The sequence below is a fragment of the Balaenoptera borealis genome (genome assembly GCF_965194805.1).
Source record: "Balaenoptera borealis genome assembly, chromosome: 1".
In the NCBI taxonomy this organism is placed as follows: Eukaryota; Metazoa; Chordata; class Mammalia; order Artiodactyla; family Balaenopteridae; genus Balaenoptera; species Balaenoptera borealis.
Window position 1 is genome coordinate 95691343 of NC_138860.1, and position 22156 is coordinate 95713498.

At 38.7% G+C, this 22156-nt stretch overlaps 2 protein-coding genes, 1 long non-coding RNA gene and 1 pseudogene across 17 annotated transcripts in view; 1 reads left to right on the top strand and 3 right to left on the bottom strand.

The window, feature by feature from the left end:
* Positions 1–11434, top strand: part of ST7L (suppression of tumorigenicity 7 like) — a 151705-nt gene extending 140271 nt beyond the window's left edge. For 10 of the 12 annotated variants that reach the window (XM_082379970.1, XM_082379962.1, XM_082379955.1 and 7 more), the window contains one exon: positions 11271–11434. In XM_082379970.1, the coding sequence (XP_082236096.1) occupies positions 11271–11432 (162 nt within the window). In that variant the 3' untranslated portion in view covers positions 11433–11434. Of the gene's footprint in view, positions 1–7011; positions 7097–11266 lie in introns of all 12 variants that reach the window. The other 2 variants (XM_082379954.1, XM_082379963.1) reach the window with 2 other exon arrangements.
* LOC309623663 overlaps positions 1–22156 on the bottom strand; it is a 128270-nt gene that overhangs the window by 29787 nt on the left and 76327 nt on the right. The window lies entirely within an intron of this gene.
* Positions 1–22156, bottom strand: part of CTTNBP2NL (CTTNBP2 N-terminal like) — a 77696-nt gene that overhangs the window by 15734 nt on the left and 39806 nt on the right. For all 3 annotated transcript variants that reach the window (XM_082380102.1, XM_082380103.1, XM_082380104.1), the window contains 2 exons: positions 4583–4813; positions 749–856 (listed from right to left, as the gene is read on the bottom strand). In XM_082380102.1, coding sequence (XP_082236228.1) covers positions 749–856; positions 4583–4813 — 339 coding nt within the window. The remainder of the gene's footprint in view (positions 1–748; positions 857–4582; positions 4814–22156) is intronic.
* LOC309623441 (26S proteasome regulatory subunit 4 pseudogene) lies at positions 11480–12595 on the bottom strand (annotated as a pseudogene). The gene has a single exon. The product of its transcript is annotated as a 26S proteasome regulatory subunit 4 pseudogene (transcript).

The window sequence follows — 22156 nt, forward strand, 5'->3', positions numbered from 1 at the left end:
ATGCTGCTGATAACTTTTAAAGCTTCAGTAATAATTCTTTCTGGTCTTAAAAACAAACAAACGTAAGTAGTTGCATTTGAATCATTCTTCTTATACAAATGCCATCTGCTTTAATCATCATCCCAACCCTATTTAAGGCACAGAGTGAGAGGGAAAGGGTTGAAGGAACCCTTTTAGTCAGTGTTTTTCAAACTCTGAGACTCATTCATGGACGGCAAAACCATTCAGTGAGCCGTGATCAGAAATAAAAAAAAATGAAACAGAAGAGAAAATATCAATGTGTATTATAAGCAGTAAGGGTTAGGTGTGATTTCATGAGATTTTTGTTTCAGGCATATGTATATATGTGTATATATACTGGGTTGTGGTGTAAAATGTATTTCTTACTAGGAGTCCTAAGTCAAAAAAAGTTGGAGAGTTCAAAGTTAGTGTTCCCCAAAGTGTGTTCTATGGAACGACAGTCCCACAGTGAATGATCTATGTTAAAAGATTTTATGAAAACATAAATTTGCTGAACACAGAATACCCTATCTTGTTCTTGAAGACTCACAGCGTGCTTCTGCATACTAAAGGGTCTAACAAACTTAAGTTAGAAACCTCTTTAACTTTGTTTAATCCAGTAATTCCCAGACTTATTTGACCACAAAGCCCCCTTTTTTTGAGCAACACCAATTTACACCCTGCAGAATAATCTTCAAGAAATGCTACTCTAGGCAAATGCTGCTCTGAGCCCCTCCACCTTAATTACCTGTTGAGTCAGCCGCTCTCTCTCCTTCTCCAGCATGTAGGTGACATCATCTCCTTCAGCTGTGTCCTGTGCATGCCTTTGCCTTTCTTCCTCAAGGTCTAGGATTACCTTTAAGGAATTAAAAAAAAAAATAATTTTCAAATATCAAGGAGTCACACTTAGAATACAATTAAATACTAAGTGTCTTTCTAAGCACCCAAGATCATTCCATAGATAAATAAATAAGTAAATCCCAGTCAGGGCCATCAAGGAGCACACTGTCTAGAAGGGTGAAAGAGATGCAAGCGATGTGCTAGGAAACAATACAGTACACACTTATCCGAGGTAACACGAAGTGGCATGTAAATAGAAGAGAGCAACTCATTAGCTGTAGGGGCTGAGAAGGTTTCAGAGAATTAATAAAAGTTTGGTGGGACTAGGGGACAGGTGTAGGTGATGAAGCAAGGCAGGACCATGGAAAGCTGAAAGCTGAGGCTCTCCCTTGATGTTCAAATCACTGGAGGTACCAGAGAGTGAAGCCTAAAATGAAACATTTCAAATAGGTGACATCCTAACTGTGCCTTGCTTAATTAATATATGCATTTCGTGGACAGTAGATAAGAGGTGAAAAGACTCTGTTGACTTTATCCTGCATTTGAAAAGGCTCAATTATTAAGATCTTAAGTGGAGATTTTTCACAAGGGTTTTTAATTAACCTGCCTACCCCATTCCACTTATCCTTGTGCCAAGGGATTAAGCCCAATTTTAAGAATACAAATTTAAAGGGACATTTCCCCACATAATCCTGCCTACAACTGCATAATATTCCAATGGCTATGGATTCCTTCGTAGCTTCTGCTCATGCTTCAGAGGTGCCTTGGCCTAGACCTCCCTAGGCCGGAGCACTGTCATCCCAATGGCCATTTCCTACTGTTTCTCCTCACTAACAACTGTTATGAATGGAGAGAGAAAACTTTCTGGGACTCCTTTTTAAGTACAAAAATGAAAACATTTTGGTGTATTTCCTTCTGGTTAAAAAAAAAGAAAACTTTTGCAACTTAATAGAAAGAACAGCTTTTGGCTAAAGGTGGTAGATCATCTCCTCTCCCTTCGGAGAGCTGTCTAAAATGATAGAAATGGGATGAAAAGAATAAAAACCCACAAAGTCAAAAAGAGAGACTTTGGCAGACAAGAAATTTTAATAACATTCTGAAGAAAGAAAGTGGCTGGGGGCTTCCCTGGTGGCGCAGTGGCTGAGAATCTGCCTGCCAATGCAGGAGACACGGGTTCGAGTCCTGGTCTGGGAAGATCCCACATGCCGCGGAGCAACTAGGCCCGTGAGCCACAACTACTGAGCCTGCGCGTCTGGAGCCTGTGCTCCGCAACGGGAGAGGCCGCGATAGTGAGAGGCCCGCGCACCGCGATGAAGAGTGGCCCCCGCTCGCCACAACTAGAGAAAGCCCTAGCACAGAAACGAAGACCCAACACAGCCATAAATAAATAAAAAAAATAAATAAAGATACATGAAATTGCTAAAATTAAAAAAAAAAAAAATATGGGACATGCTCACCATCCGTCCTTAAAAAAAAAAAAAAAAAAAAAAAAGAAAGTGGCTGGAGGAGTGGTAACTACTTTGGTATGGGGGAGGAAGCTGCTTTGCGCTGCAGGACCCCAAGGACATATGGAACCTGCAGATGGCAGATACCGCACTGGAGAGGTGAGATGCAGGAGAGAAGACAAGGGCACTGGCTCCAAGTTTGTATTTTCAGAAGAGTTATTTGTCCCCGCAACCTGATTCCTGTACACAGAATGCTCAGCCAGGCATCTACTGCCCGGGAATATACCCGATGTTTATCCTCTGAAGAAACAGAATGTGACAGGCTCCAGATATAGTAATAACAGATATGACAGAGAATGACAGTGAGGAAAGGGTATTATGTCTGTTTAGGGGAGATGGCAGGGGTGGAGAGAAGGGAGGTGGGGTGTAAGATAATGAAATCCACATCTATAATAAAAGAAAGTAAATATAAGTGTCTAAAATTGATAAAGCAAAAGAGAGCAGTATATCAGTTAGAAATATGGAAGTTAGCTGCCAAAATAAACAGTTAAAAGAAAGAAGTGGCTGTCTCTAATATTGAGGAGGAGAGAGAATGGGAAGGGGTGGACTAGGGAACCCTATTTTTCGTAATAAGCAGAGTAACCACGTAATTGACTGTTCAAACCACTAACATGTCTGACAGCCAAAGCGGGTATTGTTAACAACTATGCCAAGGCAACAGGCTTAAACTGGAATTTTCTCAGGCAAACTGGGACTATATGCGCCCTAATTATAAGCCTCTAGTTTGATGTCTAACACAGCCAGTGTTCTACTTTGATAAAACACTTAAGATCAGATAGGCAGCTGTTTTAAAATATTTAATACTATCTTACATTGAAATACAGTGTTAGGGAATTTTGAATTTTTTAACTCTTCCTCTCCCCAATCACCTAGAACCATAAATTATCCCAACACTACACCTTCAATGGGCATGACAGCCAGCCAGCCCTTCAGTACAACTCAGTTACTTCATGTACGAAATAGAAAACAGGCCTGCCTATCAAACAAGGATGTTGTGAAGATTTTCTTATAATATTACGTAAAAGCCCCCAAATTTAGGCAACTACCTCAAACTCATTGACACCTTTTAAATTGGGGCATAAATGTCTTCAGATTACTTCAGTCTAGTCCAGAGGTTAAACTTTTCTGGGTCTTGGAGAGCTCTGAGAATTCAAGTAAGGATATGGGAAAAAAACTCATTTTCTACAAAATGCATAAACTTTTGGCATTCTGTATATTTTCTGGGGGATCATGGAACATCTGAGACCCATTCGTGGTTAAGAACTCCCACTCTGGCCTTTTGTTTGGACTCTGTGAAGGGAAAGAAAAATCATGGGCAAGACCTAAGCCCTTAAGCACTTTGTCAGATGCATTTTAAGCAGATGGCTCTCTAAAGCAGGTAACCATAAAAGTAAACGAAGGTCCATCAAACTGCAGCTGCTAACCCAATTTTTTCAGAATAAAATGCTTCCTACTAAATGCACTGATGTCCCCCCTTGTTGATATAAATCTAAACCAATAGTTCTTAAAAATGCAGACTCTAGCCAAGCATTTTTTTCCAGGCCAAATCTGAGCCATAAATGATAAGTCGGGGAATGAAATCACAAGCACTAGAAGAATTCCAAGGAGATGAGGTAGAGGAAAGCACAGGTTTGCCTTCCTATCTCAGGGGCTGTAAGACCTAGAAAAAAACACACACACATACACACACACACTTTCCTAACAGGGTAGAACAGCTTTAAGGTAAACAACCCTAGGGACTGTTTATGGTTTCATGAGAAGTAAAATGCAATGAAACTCAAAACCAGAAATAAATGAAAATAATCTATTGGCTTGTATGTTTATAGTCAGGTAAATTCTCTAATTCTCTCTCTCTCTGATATAGCACTCCCCAAATACCTGTTAATCTTTCTATTTATCACTTAAGTAAGCAAAGAGAGAACACTCCGTTCAGCTACAAGGCTTGGTCAAGCCCCAGTCTGTTGCCAGAGTTTGGATGACCAAGAGCTGAAAAAACATACCAAGTGTTTTGGAGTGTCATATATCAAGAAGAAATGCCATCTGAAATAATGCGTCTGGCACACTGCCTAAATTTAACATTTGGAATGACCTGCATTTTCTATCTCCTGGCTCTCAGGTAAGCTCAGGGGCTTTTTTACACCTGTGAGACCTCCCAGTTAAACTACTATGAGAGCTGGCAGCTGACAAAGTGTCGGGCATTTCAGGAGTTTGCAGGCGCACGTCGGCGGTGAACCCACCTTGCGGTGCCTGCTCTCGGCGGCAGCCAGCTGCGACAGCATGCGCTCCTGCATGTTCTTGCACTGCTTCATCACCACCTTAAGGATCGACAGCGGGTTTGTGCAGACTGGCTGCTTCTCGCCATCGTTCTTCTCCTTCAGTGTTTCAAAGTCTCTCTGGAGTGCCATTAAAGGATCACTGATGTTGTATTTTCCATAGCGTTCTTCAATGAAAGTATCTCTGTGTTGGGCCTGGGGAAGAAGGGAAAATAAGCATTTTGCTTTCAAATACTGCTGAGGAGGGTATCTGCTAGTAGTTAGACGTCAAAGGTAGTGGTGTGAGTATGAAGTAACCTTTTGACTACAAATCAGACAGGGTCATCTAAGTATAGAAACAACGTCAGAAAAGGGGCATAGCAATATTAATGGGAACAAATACTTATGTAAAGCTAAGTACCAGTTAGACATTGATCTAAGTGTTTAGGTTCAGGTTATTTAAATTTTACAACCCTATAAGGTGCTATCATCTCCATTTTGCAGATGAGAAAATTACTACGGAGAGGTCAAGTGACTTGTTTCAGGTTACTCATCTAGCAAGCTGTCAGAATTGGGATTTAAACCCAGGCAGCTTGGCTCTAGAGTCTGTGACCTTAACCACCACACTTACTGCCTCAGCTTATGAATGCTTCTATTACCAACAGGTATATCTTATCTTTTCTGTGTTATGGCATTTGCATTTCTAAAATACGGTAAGCATAATACCTTTAAGAGTTTATATGTTTAGAGACCTAACCAGGTGGCTGTAGATAAGTAAAGGACACTAAAGATATTTTTACATTGTAATCGAGGACTGTTTGTGATTTGTCCGCATAGAACTTCACTCAATTGTTGGCCGGTCAAGAGGGTGGAGGCACTCACCACTAGAGGTGCAGACAAAGTCCTTCTACCTGCTGCCAAATTCCACCCCCCTCTTCTAACCTCTGTTCAGCTGTCTTCCATCCTCCTTTCTGTCCCCTTCAGGGCTTGGTGAGCTTTGGGGATGAAAGGGAACTTGAGCAGGGAATGTGGGCTGGTGCTTGGAGTCTGGCCTATGGCTTTGGGCCTGGGTGCCAAGTCAGGTCGAATGATCAGGAAGGGAGTGAAAGGAGATTCTTAGGCTTCCCTCTTATATCTGCTAGGAAAGACTTGAAGTACTATTTCATATAAGCATCATATATTACGCGCAGGTGAACAGAGTGAAATTAACAATTACTTTACTGAACAGACATCTAAATGTTTCCTGAGACATTTTACAAAAAAAAAAAAAAAAAAATGAAGTGTTAATAGAGGGTTGAGGCAACGTTCTCAAAAATCATAGCAAAGTACTATATAATTTAAGCTTTCAAATGAAATCTAGTTATGAAAACTACTGTTATTTCTCAATTTTTAAAAATTATTTCATCAGGAGCTACCACCACCCACAAATGGGAACCCATTTGAAAAGAAAAATACACAATTCAGTGACCATGCTTAAAAAACAAAAACCCTCAAGAAAATAAAGCAAACATGGGGTTTCTCTGACGTGTTTCAGTGCTGAAAATTTGATGCCTCCTTCTTCATTAGAGACGGTCCAAGCTCAAGACTCAGGAATTAGCCTTGTGTTACAAATTTGTGTTGGTATCAGTTGGCAGATGTTCAAAGCAGAGTTAGAAGCCCTGGCGGTTTCACTTCTGGCTGGACTACAACTGCCTTAAGTGATGACATTACTGGAGTATTTGGGTGACATCTGCATACGAAATATTTGAAGCGTGAAATTCAGTTGTTCCTTTAAGTTACTGATAACCATCCTCCTAACCTGATTACAAGTGTGCGTGTGTGTGGGTGTGCACATGTGAGCATGTGAATTGAGGCGGGGAGGGATTTGAAAGACAGAATCCTATTTTTTTTCAGGTCCAAATTAAAAGGAAATTTTCAGTAAAATTTCAAAATAATCTTGTCTATTTAGGATAGAGGAAGACAAGACCAATTCCAAAATTGGCTATTTTTATTATTGTTTTTTAAGAATCATGGCAAGAATAGACAAAAAAGCTAATTTTTAGTTACATATTTAAGAGCATTAATGTCAAAGAACATGGGACTCATCAAGGTTTTCTTTTCATTAAGAACATCTGTTTCTTTAAGTTCAGGTATAAAAACATGAGACTGATAACCCAGGATTCACTGAAAGTATCTGTAGCTATTAATGTCCTAAGGCAAATCCATGTTTAGAAAAACACAGACAAAGGAAGCAAGAGAAAAAAAAAACTCTTTAAGAAGTTGAAATTCCACTTTTCTGTCACATCTTTTATTCATGATTACTGTTTCTGTATGATTAGCTATGGAAAAGAAACAATTATTGGTACTAAAATTGGCTGAGTAGGGCAAAAAGGAAAAAGTGAACCTGAGTATTTTTATGACCTTTTCCTTTTCAGAACACCATGGAGAAAGTGGGATGGGAGAGCAGAGCTGGGAGTACAATTCATGATCTTGATGACGCTAAGAAGCTCTCTCTCTCAGGTTTGAGTATATAGTTAACTAATCCTTAAAAATATGACTTTTTAAAACCCACACTGTTATTATCCTGTAGAATTAATAAGCATCACAGAGTTACAAATAATGGATGAGGAGCTTCTTTGGTGAGGTCTCAGACTTCTCTGAGAATAGTTGTTAAGCTGTCTGTTTTCTCTTGAAGTATTTCACAGTAATTCCATAATCACTTGCATAGTAATTACAAGTTATACAAAATTGGTAGCTTCACACATAAATGAAAAGAATCTGCGGAATAAGCTAAAAAAGGCTCCTTGTCACAAAACAATTCTTTTAAGTACATTCTAATATGGGACCCGAATATGGAAAAAGTGAATTCTGTATTTATTATACCAAACACTGGATTGGAAAATGGGAGACGGAATATAGTATTTTCCATCCAACTTAATGCTTCAGTCAGGTGAATTGTATGTATTACACATTTAACAGCACAAATAATAACAACAATTACCAAAAATAGATGTTAAGATTTGACAAATGAAAGAAGAGCTTTAGTGGAGGTGTGCATTGGTTATCTATTCCTGCATAACAAATCACTCCTAAATTTAAATGCTTAGTAAACATTTTTTATCTCATACAGTTTCTGAGGGTCAGGAATCTGGGAGGGGCTGAGGACTGAGCTGGGTGCTTCTGGCTCTGTCTCATGAGGTTGCGGTCAAGCTGCTGGCCATGGATGCAGCCATCTGAAGGCACGACTAGGGCTGCAGGATCCATTTCCAAGCTTAGTTGTTGGGTTAGGCCTTGGTTCCTTGCACGTACTGGCTTCCAACAGAGCAAGTGATGTGAGAGAGTGAGAGACAGACATACATAGACACATCAAGATGGAAGTCCCACTGTCTTGTAACCTAATCTCAGAAGTGACTTACCATCATTTCTGATGTATTCTAGCAATCACACAGACCAACCCTGGTAAATGTGGGTCGGGGGGACTACTTAAGGGTGTGAATATCAGGAGGGAGGACCACTGGGGGCCATCGTGGAGGCTGGTTATCAACATGAATGACTAGCCATGCTACCGCTACCATTTATGTTTCAGGTCAAAATTTAGAGGCTAAGTACCTATACTAAAAACTATCAAGGCTGAGTTTTAATATTTTAATGAAATTTCAGCTATTTTGTAAGAACTTTAAAATGATCTGGATTTCACTTTTGGGGAGAGGAGTTCAGGAGTACAGCTAAAATCAATTTCTTGCAATTTCATTATTTTTACTTCAATGACAACACATACTTTAACTGAACAGAAATTCCTACATTGTCAGAAAACACAATGATCTTTATTTCAGACAACAGTAAAGTAACTGGCTGGTTAGACAGATTCAATGATAGAAGATATTACTATAGCAGACAAAACATACTAGTCATCTATCACTCATTTATTTTTACTGTTACAGGCTGAATGAAACACAGCACTACTGAAAGCTTAAAATAAAACCACATAATATCCTTGGATATACCATGTTTGCTCTCCAAAAATTTCAGCTTTGCTATGATAAACTACAAAAAGAAACATGAAGCAATCACCATCTCTCTATAATAAATAAATAATTTATTTATTATAATAAATAACATATATGTATATATCATATATACATAAATAATAGTTCAATAATATATGTAGATAATAGTATGTGTGTATATATATATATATATATATATATATATATATATATATACACACACACACACACACACACACACATTTTGACTGCATTGGGTCTTCGTTGCTGTGTGCAGGCTTTCTGTAGTTGCCACAAGCGGGGGCTATTCTTCATTGTGGTGCGCGGCCTTCTCATTGCAGTGGCTTCACTTGTTGCAGAGCACAGGCTCTGGCGCCTGGGCTTCAGTAGTTGTGGTGTGTGGGCTCAGTAGTTGTGGTGCACGGGCTTAGTTGCTCCGCAGCATGTGGGATCTTCCCGGACCAGGGATCAAACCTGTGTCCCCTGCATTGGCAGGCGGATTCTTAACCACTGCGCCACCAGGGAAGTCCCGATAATGGTATAAATTATATATATATTTCAATCTTAAAATAGGAAATCAATCTCTTTATTCTTTGGATGATAATCACCAACATGAAAAGTGGTTCCAAATGTAAAGGTGAAGAATTATGGCCCATTTAAATGGGGGCTTATATTTAAGTACAAGGTTTTATTTTCAAGACTCAGGCTGATACCAGAACTGTATTAGGATATGCAATTTTGCCATTTATTGCCAATTCTGAAGTGATACTTGTAAAAGTAAACAGCAATATAAACATTATGCCTTTAAAAATATCTGAATACTTCTATGTCAGGGATCAGAAAGACAAAAAACGTGATTCCAAAATGGTTTTTATTAATGTTACCAAAAGCATGTCAAAAGGAATCCTTTTTACACACAATTTGAATCTATTAATCTTCAAATCATTTATACTCTGGAGTCCCTAATAAACTATAAATAGCTGCCTGAACAGCTGGAAATAAAGCAACCATTCTGGATAAAGATGATAACAACATTACAAGTATAACCTTTGTTCTGGAAGTTCCTTTTCACTTGCTGAAAGAAAACCAGATTTTACTGTTTGATAATATTGATAAAAGAGGATTTAGCCTCATTGGAATTAAACTAATTTCTAGAAAATGGCACAAAATTTATCATGGGAGCGAAAAGAGAAAATTTTCATCATTTAAAAAATGTCTAATATATTATTGAAAACCGAGTGCTCCTTCCACTTAACCATAAATGCTGTATTCTCAAATCTGGTCTTTTCTATATGTTTATTTTCTTTAATACTTTTGGGCCCTAGAGTCTAACAGAACTGGGATTATATCCTGTCACTACTACTTTCTGTACTACCTTTAGTAACAACCTTAACTTCTCTGTGCCTCAGATTCCTCATCTGTAGAATGAGGGTAACAATCTACCTATAGGTTTGTTATAAAAATTAAATGAGTAATGTAAAATGCTTCCTATAGTACCTGACACAAAGTAAATACTATAAATATGAATTAATTTTTTCAATAACTAAATTTAGAATATAGATTTTGCTGTTTTAGAGACAATGACTTAAACTCAACCCCACAGACTTAAGATTCTGTAAAACTGGATCAGGCTAGTAAATCTCCATTAAAAGCAAAATGAAATTCACCAATCCCAGATAACTCAGAAGTAACACATCACTAAAAATGTGTCAGGAACCTGGATAACCAATAACATTCTATTTACTTAGCAATCAATCCTGAACTGGCATGTGACATATTATATAATGTGGTCAATTGATATTTACCTCTTGCATTGTTATTAAACACTCCTCATTTTTCTGTCTTTTCTTTCAACCTACTTAGACTGCAAGTGATCTGAAGGAAAAAGCACTTATATACATCTTTCTTCTTCCTATATCCTATATTTTGCCTTAAGCCCAAGACATGTAACAGATATTTATTTTCCAGCCTCTTTCCTGATGTCTTAGCCTCTCCTCGCTCTCATCATTTTAGGGAGGTCAATATTTTATTTTGCTGTTAGTAAAATCTAGGATTTACTTAGTATAATCACTTAAGGTAATATCAATTTATATATTTAGCAAACTGACTTTGAAGCAGATGAGCTTCAAAGATTCCCCTTGTATTTTTAATAAAACGTTCATCATCCCGGTTAAAAAAAAAAAAAAAAAAAAGATTCCCCTTGGGGTCAGTTTGCAACCAGATATTTATAAAAGCAATTATTTACATAAGTTCAGAGGATCATGTTACAATATTATTTGACTACAGTGTAATAAATTCTTTTGAAGACTAAAAATGGTAAGTTTAGTACAAATAGCTACAAGTGTAGTACTTCTAGCTAGTAGACTGCTTATTGATAGAATAAGAATATGGGTAAACAGAACAATGTAGCTGCTTCAACATTCAGATTCCAGAGAGTCCTGAGAAAACTCCTAATGAAATTGAAATAGGTGTATTGAGTTTTTTTGTCTTTGTTCTGTTTTATTATTTTAGTCTATGTATGTGATAGAAACAAGTTACATATACATTCTGGACTGGGTCTAAATAAAAAACTTTTTGAGGCGGGGACGAAAATGTGTAAGGGATTCTATAAGGCCTGAACAAATTAATGCTCTGAATATAAATTAAGAATTTGAAAGTATAATTTTTTTTTATGTTTTTTGAGAAAGAGCACGCTTTATTGGGAAGAGAGCACTGCACGTGACCAACATATGACGAGAGTCGGAGGGGCATCCTACACATCACGCTCAAAAGGTACTCAGGATGCTGTGCTAATGAAGATCAGCTGGAACATGCACTCCTGGGAAACTTCCCCAACCTCACACCTCTGAGGGATCGACACACTTCCAACCTTTTTCTGGAAGGCAACTGTGGTCTACTAGAGATAGAGTCCCTCAGGGGCGCCTTGTTTTTTATAAAGAACATTTTCTTTAAACTTTTTGAAGTCTTCATTTGTTACTTTTATCCTACGTTCTCTCAAGGCCATCAGACCAGCTTCCGTACAGATTGCCTTGATGTTGTCAAAAGACAGGTCATCTTTAGCCATGATCAAGTTGTCCAGGGTTACGTCGTCGGCTAGCGTCATCCTGCTCTAGCGTCATCCTGCTCGTGTGGATGTGAAAGATGCACTTCTTCGTCTTTTCATCCAGCAAGGGGAACTCGATCTTCCTGTCAATGCGGCCTGGTCTGATAAGTGCTGGGTCCAAAGTCTCTATTCGGTTTGTGGCCATGATAACTTTCACGTCTCCCCTTGAATCAAACCCATCCAACTGGTTCAACAGCTCCAACATTGTTCACTGAATTTCTCTCTCACCACCGGAATTTGAGTCATACCTTTCCTACCCAATAGCATCAATTTCATCAATAAACACGATGGATGGTGCGTATTCTTCAGTAACTCAAAACAGTTCCCGAACAAGTATGGGCCCATCGCCTAGGTACTTCTAAATAAGTTCAGAGCCAACCACTCTCAAGAAAGTGGCCGAGTTTTGATTTGCTACTGCTTTGGCTAGGAAGGTTGTACCTGTGCCGGGTGGACCATACAGAATGACCCCCTTAGGGGGCTTTATACCCATCTCTTCATAATATGTAGGATGAGTGAGTGGACGTTCCACAGATTCCTTAATTTCCTGGATTTGGTTGTCCAATGCTGCAATATCAGCATAGGTCTCCTGGGGGGCCTTTTCCACTTTCATCACTGTGATCAAGGGATCCGTATCATCCATCAGCACCCCTATCACAGCATGCACCTGTGGTTGAGCAGGACCGAGCAGCCCGGTTCCAGCAGATCCTTGTCTACAAATGAAAGAATGCTGACATAGTGTTCTGAGCCCACAGAGGTAGACACGATGGCATGATTGTCATCAATGATCTCTTCCAAGGTTCCTACCGACATTGGGGTGCCCCTCAGATCACCCACCTTTGATCTTTCCTCCTCTTGCATTTCTTCTAAAGGCCTCATTTGTTCCTGATTTCTAATGAATTCTTCCTCCATGAGACGATACTCTTTAATTCCCTCTAACTTCAATAATTTTAACCAGCACTGAGTGTGAGGTGTCAACAGGGGCAGTATGCTGGCAGCATCTGGTCCCTTTGTTTTCTTCTTCTTTTGCTCCACTCTAGCTGGTATAGGAGATTCATATTTCTTTTTCTTATCCTTGTCATCCTTCTTTCCACCTCCAGGACCGTGACCACCACTCTGACTTTGAGGCCTCTTGCTTTGGCCACTTGAGCCGCTACTGCCACAAGTCGAAAGTATAATTTTTAATGCTGCATTAGATCTTAATCTCTTTTATTCAGGGGACCATACATCTCTTAAAATATAATGAGAGGGAGGACCGTCAAGATGGTGGAGGAGTAAGATGTGGAGATCAACTTGCTCCCCACAAATACATCAAAAATACATCTACATGTGGAACAGCTCCTACAGAACACCTACTGAACGTTGGCAGAAGACCTCAGACTTCCCAGAAGTCAAGAAATTCCCCACGTACCTGGCTGTGTGGCTGACAGGGTCTTGGTGCTCTGGCCAGCTGTCAGGCCTGAGCTTCTGAGTGGGAGAGCCAAGTTCAGGGCACTGGATCACCAGAGACCTCCTGGCCCCATGTAATATCAATCAGCGAGAGCTCTCCCAGAGATCTCTGTCTCAACGCTAAGACCCAGCTCCACTTGACGACCAGCAAGCTCCAGTGCTGGATACCCCATGCCAAACAACTAGCAAGACAGGAACACAACCCCACCCATTAGCAGAGAGGCTGCCTAAGATCATACTAAGTTCACAGACACCCCAAAACACACCACCAGATGTAGTCCTGCTCACCAGGAAGTCAAGATCCAGCCTCATCCACCAGAACACAGGCACTAGTCCCCTCCATCAGGAAGCCTACACAACCCACTGAACCAACCTTACTCACTGGGGGGCAGACACCAAAAATAACGGGAACTATGAACCTGCAGCATGTGAAAAGGAGACCCCAAAAAGTAAGTTAATCAAAATGAGAAGACAGAGAAATCTGCAGCAGATGAAGGAGCAAGGTAAAAACCCACCAGGCCAAACAAATGAAGAGGAGGCAGTCTACCTGAAAAAGAATTCAGAGTAATAACAGTAAAGATGATCCAAAATCTTGGAAATAGAATGGAGAAAATATAAGAAACGTTTAACAAGAAACTAGAAGAACTAAAGAGCAAACAAACAATGATGAACAACACAATGAATGAAATTAAAAATTCTCTAGGAGGAATCAATAGCAGAATAACTGAGGCAGAAGAATGGATAAGTGACCTGGAAGATAAAACAGTGGAAAAAACTACCACAGAGCAGAATAAAGAAAAAATAATGATAAGAATTGAGGACAGTCTCAGAGACCTCTGGAACAACATTAAATGCATGAACATTTGAATTATAGGGGTCCCAGAAGAAGAAGAGAAAAAGAAAGGGACTCAGAAAATATTTGAAGAGATTATAGTTGAAAACTTCCCTAACATGGGAAAGGAAATAGTCAAGTCCATGAAGCACAGGGAATCCCATACAGGATAAATCCAAGGAGAAACACGCCAAGACACATATTAATCAAAATATCAAAAAATAAATACAAAGTAAAAATATTAAAAGCAGCAAGGGAAAAGCAACAAATAACATACCAGGGAATCCCCATAAGGTTAACAGCTGATCTTTCAGCAGAAACTCTGCAAGCCAGAAGGGAGTAGCAGGACATATATAAAGGGATGAAAGGGAAAAAACTACAACCAAGATTACCCTACAAAGCAAGGATCTCAATCAGATTCAACAGAGAAATTAAAACCTTTACAGACAAGCAAAAGCTGACAGAATTCAGCACCACCAAACCAGCTTTACAACAAATGCTAAAGGAACTTCTCTAGGCAGGAAACATAAGAGAAGGAAAAGACCTACAATAACAAACCCAAAACAAGAAAATGGTAATAGGAACATACATAGCGATAATAACCTTAAATGTAAATGGATTAAATGCTCCAACCAGAAGACACAGACTGGCTGAATGGATATAAAAACAAGACCCGTATATACGCTATCTGTAAGAGATCCACTTCAGACCTATGGACACATACAGACTGAAAGTGAGGGAATGAAAAACATATTCCATGCAATGGAAATCAAAAGAAAGCTGGAGTAGCAATTCTCATATCAGACAAAATAGACTTTAAAATAAAGACTATTACAAGAGACAAAGAAGGACACTACATAATGATCAAGGGATCAATCCAAGAAGAAAATATAACAATTGTAAATATTTATGCACCCAACACAGGAGCACCTCAATACATAAGGCAAATGCTAACAGCCATAAAAGGGGAAATAGACAGTAACACAATAACAGTAAGGGGCTTTAACACCCCACTTTCACCAATGGACAGCTCATCCAAAACGAAAATAAATAAGGAAACACAAGCTTTAAATGACACATTAAACAAGATGGACTTAACTGGTATTTATAGGACATTCCATCCCAAACCAACAGAATACACTTTCTTCTCAAGTGCTCATGGAACATTCTCCAGGATAGATCATATCTTGGGTCACAAATCAAGCCTCATAAATTTAAGAAAACTGAAATCGTATCAAGTATCTTTTCCGACCACTACGTTATGAGACTAGATATCAATTACAGGAGAAAATCTGAAAAAATACAAATGCATGGAGGCTAAACAATACGCTACTAAATAACCAAGAGGTCACTGAAGAAATCAAAGAGGAAATCAAATAATACCTAGAAACAAATGACAATAAAAACACGACTACCCAAAACCTATGGGATACAGCAAAAGCAGTTCTAAGACAGAAGTTTATAGCAATACAATCCTACCACAAGAAACAAGAAACATCTCAAATCAACAACCTAACCTTACACCTAAAGCAATTAGAGAAAGAAGAACAAAAAAGCCCCAAAGTTAGCAGAAGGAAAGAAATCATAAAAATCAGATCAGAAATAAATGAAAAAGAAATGAAGGAAACGATAGCAAAGACCAATAAAACTAAAAGCTGGTTCTTTGAGAAGATAAACAACACTGATAAACCATTAGCCAGACTCATCAAGAAAAAAAGAAGACTCAAATCAACAGAATTAGAAATGAAAAAGGAGACTTTAACAACTGACACTGCAGAAATACAAAGGATCATGAGAGATTACAAGCAGCTATATGCCAATAAAATGGACAACCTGGAAGAAATGGATAAATTAGAAAAGCACAACCTTCCGAACTGAACCAGGAAGAAATGGAAAATATAAACAGACCAATCACAAGCACTGAAATTGAGACTGTGATTAAAAATCTTCCAACAAACAAAAGCCCAGGACCAGATGGCTTCACAGGCAAATTCTATCAAAGATTTAGAGAAGAGCTAACACCTATCCTCCTCAAACTCTTCCAAAATATAGCAGAGGGAGGAACACTCCCACACTCATTCTAAGAGGCCACCATCACCCTGATACCAAAACCAGACAAAGATGTCACAAAGAAAGAAAACTACAGGCCAATATCACTGATGAACATAGATGCAAAAATCCTCAACAAAATACTAGCAAACAGAATCCAGCAGCACATTAAAAGGATCATACACCATGATCAAGTGGGTTTTATCCCAGGAATGCAAGGATTCTTCAATATACGCAAATCAATCAATGTGATACACCATATTAACAAATTGAAGGAGAAAAACCATATGATCATCTCAATAGATGCAGAGAAAGCTTTCGACAAAATTCAACACCCATTTATGATAAAAGCCCTGCAGAAAGTAGGCATAGAGGGAACTTTCCTCAACATAATAAAGGCCATATATGACAAACCCACAGCCAACATTGTCCTCAATGGTGACAAACTGAAACCATTTCCACTAAGATCAGGAACAAGACAAGGTTGCCCACTCTCACCACTATTATTCAACATAGTTTTGGAAGTGTTAGCCACAGCAATCAGAGAAGACAAAGAAATAAAAGGAATCCAAATCGGAAAAGAAGAAGTAAAGCTGTCACTGTTTGCAGATGACATGATACTATACATAGAGAATCCTAAAGATGCTACCAGAAAACTCCTAGAGCTAATCAATGAATTTGGTAAAGTAGCAGGATACAAAATTAATGCACAGAAATCTCTCACATTTCTATACACTAATGATGAAAAATCTGAAAGTGAAATTAAGAAAACACTCCCGTTTACCATTGCAACAAAAAGAATAAAATATCTAGGAATAAACCTACCTAAGGAGACAAAAGACCTGTATGCAGAAAATTATAAGACACTGATGAAAGAAATTAAAGATGATACAAATAGATGGAGAGATATACCATGTTCCTGGATTGGAAGAATCAATATTGTGAAAATGACTCTACTACCCAAAGCAATCTACAGATTCAATGCAATCCCTATCAAACTACCACTGGCATTTTTCACAGAACTAGAACAAAAAATTTGTATAGAAACACAAAAGACCCCGAATAGCCAAAGCAATCTTGAGAACGAAAAATGGAGCTGGGGGAATCAGGCTCCCTGACTTCAGACTATATTACAAAGCTACAGTAATCAAGACACTTTGGTACTGGCACAAAAACAGAAATATAGATCAATGGAACAGGATAGAAAGCCCAGAGGTAAACCCACACACATATGGTCACCTTATCTTTGATAAAGGAGGCAAGCATATACAGTGGAGAAAAGACAGCCTCTTCAATAAGTGGTGCTGGGAAAATTGGACAGATACATGTAAAAGTATGAAATTAGAACACTCCCTGACACCATGCATAAAAATAAACTCAAAATGGATTAAAGACCTAAGTGTAAGGCCAGACACTATCAAACTCTTAGAGGAAAACATAGGCAGAACACTCTATGACATACATCACAGCAAGATTCTTTTTGACCCAGCTCCCAGAGAAATGGAAATAAGAACACAAATAAACAAATGGGACCTAATGAAACTTAAAAGCTTTTGCACAGCAAAGGAAACCATAAACAAGACCAAAAGACAACCCTCAGAATGGGAGAAAATATTTGCAAATGAAGCAACTGACAAAGGATTAATCTCCAAGATTTACAAGCAGCTCATGCAGCTCAATAACAAAAAAACGAACAACCCAATCCAAAAATGGGCAGAAGACCTAAATAGACATTTCTCCAAAGAAGATATACAGATTGCCAACAGACACATGAAAGAATGCTCAACATCATTAATCATTAGAGAAATGCAAATCAAAACTACAATGAGATATCATCTCACACCGATCAGAATGGCCATCATCAAAAAATCTAGAAACAATAAATGCTGGAGAGGGTGTGGAGGAAAGGGAACACTCTTGCACTGTTAGTGGGAATGTAAATTGATACAGCCACTATGGAGAACAGTATGGAGGTTCCTTAAAAAACTACAAATAGAACTACCATATGACCCAGCAATCCCACTACTGGGCATATACCCTGAGAAAACCATAGTTCAAAAAGAGTCATGTACCAAAATGTTCATTGCAGCTCTATTTACAATAGCCAGGACATGGAACCAACCTAAATGTCCATCGACAGATGAATGGATAAAGAAGATGTGGCACATATATACAATGGAATATTACTCAGCCATAAAAAGAAATGAAATTGAGTTATTTGTAGTGAGGTGGATGGACCTAGAGTCTGTCATACAGAGTGAAGTAAGTCAGAAAGAGAAAAACAAATACCGTATGCTAACACACATATATGGAATCTAAAAAAAAAGAAAAAGGTTCTGAAGAACCTAGGGGCCGGACAGGAATAAAGACGCAGACGTAGACAATGGACTTGAGGACACAGAGGGGGAAAGGTAAGCTGAGACGAAGTGAGAGAGTGGCACTGACATATATACACTACCAAATGTAAAACAGCTACTGGGAAGCAGCTGCATAGCACAGGGAGATCAGCTCTGTGCTTTGTGACCACCTAGAGGGGTGGGATAGGGAGGGTGGGAGGGAGGGAGATGCAAGAGGGAAGAGATATGGGGACATAGGTATATGTATAACTGATTTACTTTGTTATAAAGCGGAAACTAACACACCGTTGTAAAGCAATTATACTCCAGTAAAGATGTTAAAAAAAAAATTGAGAGTCGATACCTACTTCATACCATACACAAAAAAGAAGAATGGATCACAGACCTAAAAATATTTATGAATGGCCAAAAAGTACATGAAAAAGTGGTCACTCATTAGTGATCAGGGAGATGTAAATTAAAACGATAATAAGATAGTACTATACAGCCATTAAAAAGGCTAAAATTAAAGACTGACAACATCAAATGTTATAAAGGATATGGAGTAACTAGAATGCTCACATTGCTGGTGGGAGTATAAACGGTAGAACTATTTTGGAAATTAATCTGGAAGTTTCTCATAAAGTTAGAAAATGCCTACCTGCTATTCCACTTCTAAGTATTTGTCTAAAAGAAATGAAAACATATATCCACAAAGACTTTTACACAATTATTCAGAGTAGCTTTATTCATAATGGCTCCAAACTGGAAACAATGAAATATCAATCACTAGAAGAACAGACAAGTAAAATGTGATGCATTCATGAAAACGGAATACTATTCAGCAATAAAAAGGAACAAATTACTGATACATACAATGACACTGATGAACCTGAAAATCATTATATCAAACAAAAAAGTGCCAAACATAAAAGAATACATTCTCTGTGACTCTGTTCTAATGGGCAAAACTAATCTATGGTGAAGAAAATCAGAACAGTGGTTACATCTGGATACAGGGGGGGAACAAATGACCAGGGAGGGGCAAAAGATAACTTTTTGGTGTGATGAGAATGTTTATGCCTTGATAGGAGTGTAGGTCGAATGGAGCGGCATTTGTCAAAACTTACTGAACTGAACACTTAAGATCTGTGCATTTCACTGTATCTAAAATATATCTCTAGTTTAAAAACAAATATATATAGTGAGAGTTAAAGGAAAAATTAAGTTATATATAACATACGCTTTATATATTGTGTTTCAGAAACATGGGAAGTTCAAACCAAAGTAATTTTAATAGTAATAACAACAGGAGAAGCAACAAGGGAGGCGCTCACACTGGAGTGCTCATTACCTACTGAGCAGCGTGCTCAGTGCTTTACATAGCTCAGCTCATCCTAGCAGCGTTCCTCTGCAGGTAGACAGCACTGCATCTGCGTTTTACAGAAGAAACTGAACACTAACATGTGACTTTCCCAAGGTCACAAAGCCAGTTAAGAAGTGGAGAAGAACAGTAAATGGTATATAGTAAGTACTGAATATGTTAACTGAATGAGTAATACACATAAACAGAAATTCCCCAGGACTTCATAGCAATGAATTTCAATTTAGTAGGTCTCGATCAGTAGCTTAAAAATGAAATAGAACAGAATTGAAAACACTGTAGAGCACTGAATGTTGTGAGTACTATTTCAAGAAACTTTTCTTCTGGCATAAGAATATAGGTGTGTGTATATCTGTGTGTGTGTGTGTGTGTGTGCACATGTTAGTGTGTCCCTTGGGTCACAATGCAAAGTCTATTTCTTACTATGTGTCCCTGCCAAAAACGTTTGAAAAACAGTAGAAAAGAATGAAGAACCTAAGAAGTATGACTCCTGAATCTATAATTTTAAACAGTTTAAGCTATAATAAACATGTGAAATCTAACAGAAGTAATAAGGAATCAGGATTAGTATTTTAAACTAATGAATGTTATAAAAGTCTACAGACCAGGAGAAGTTTGGCCTAACATCAAATATACAAAATGTAAAAAAAAAAAGTTTGTGTTACCAGGGTTAGACAATCAAAAATAGCACTGGAGAAGCCTGAGAAAATTTTCTGGATGTATGGCTGATTCACAGGGGCACATGCTTTGAATGCTTATATTGAATACTTAATGTTTGCTGGGTACTATATATGCTAAGTGATGTGGGTAATGTTAGGGGGATACAGATTTGACTAAACTGCTGCTCTCAAGGAGCTTAAAATTTGCCAGACAAGTTTAAGGCCTGAGAGCAGAAAAAAACAAGCTGCTTCTGCGTATTTAAATGTATTCTAAACAATACCATTAATGTTTAGAGGAACACCAAGTACAATTTGTTTGATCAGAACTTTCTACGACTCAGCCCTTACACTCGTAAGGAATAGGAAGGAAAAGGCCAACCCTGGAAGTGGGTGGGTTCTGGCAGATAAATGGGACTATTAGCAATTTAATGAATCACAGGAAACACCATGGGGTTGAGGGGGCACAATCCAAAAACTGTCTCTGAAGTGTTACAGAAGGAGACCCAGACCGCAGACTATAACTGTGTGATACTTTAAGTGACTATGAACTTGAAAATCATCTTTATTAGAGATGTGCTCTGGCTCTTTTACTCACTATGTATTAACAGACAGTGTAGAAACTAACTTCAGTGTTAAAATACTAAAAAAGAGCTTACTAAATAAGATGAGAAAGGGTGTCTTCTTCCTCTAGTTAGGGGATTCGGAGGAGGGAGGATTTGAAGCTGTGTAATTGTTGGATATAGGTCTTAACTCTAAAAATTTGTTTGAAGTAAGATTCTTAAATTACAAACACAGACTGATACTACAAGGAAGCACGGCAAGAAACAAGCTGCTTAAATGTTAAGACCTTGGGAAAAGGGTTCTTACTTGGCTGAGAAGTAAAAGCGTTCACAATTAAAAGTGTCCCAAGTGGGCTTCCCTGGTGGCGCAGTGGTTGGGAGTCTGCCTGCCAATGCAGGGGACACGGGTTCGAGCCCTGGTCTGGGAGGATCCCACATGCCGCGGAGTGACTAGGCCCGTGAGCCACAATTACTGAGCCTGCGCGTCTGGAGCCTGTGCTCCGCAACAAGAGAGGCCCACGCACTGCGATGAAGAGTGGCCCCCACTTGCCGCAACTAGAGAAAGTCCTTGCACAGAAACAAAGACCCAACACAGCAATCAATCAATCAATCAATCAATCAAATTTAAAAAAAAATGCTGAATTATCTTAAAAAAAAAAAAAGTGTCCCAAGTAAACAGGAATAAGAAGCTTTTGGGGGAGAAGAGGGTCAAGGGGAGTGTAGAGACAGGGAAGAATGAAAAAAGGGGACCAGTATGGTTTGAGAACCACAACGCAGTGAGAATAAGACATCAGGGCAGGCAAACGGAAGCAAGGACAATGCTAATTATACATCCTAACAAGCTCCATGGCACAAGTCAGAGGATGGGAAGATGGCAATTTCTATTGTCACTGCAGCCTTATGTAGAGGGAGGTAGCTAGCTATTCAGTTTCAACCAGCAGTCATACAGGTGGCTTGGGACTCCAGTCAGGGAAGGATCCCTTTTCTTTAGAGAACTGAATGGGGAGAGGGGTAAAAAAGCCAAGACTGAAAAGTAAAAGGTGGGCTGTAAGTGCATTGTAGGGTGTTTAATGATCATTTAAAATGTGAACTGGTAATGTTCATCACTACAGTAAAGCACTGAATATATGGTGAAACTGAGCATGTGAAAGTTGATCACTGCTACTATTAATTCCAAGTAATTCCAACCCAAGAATGCCTTCAT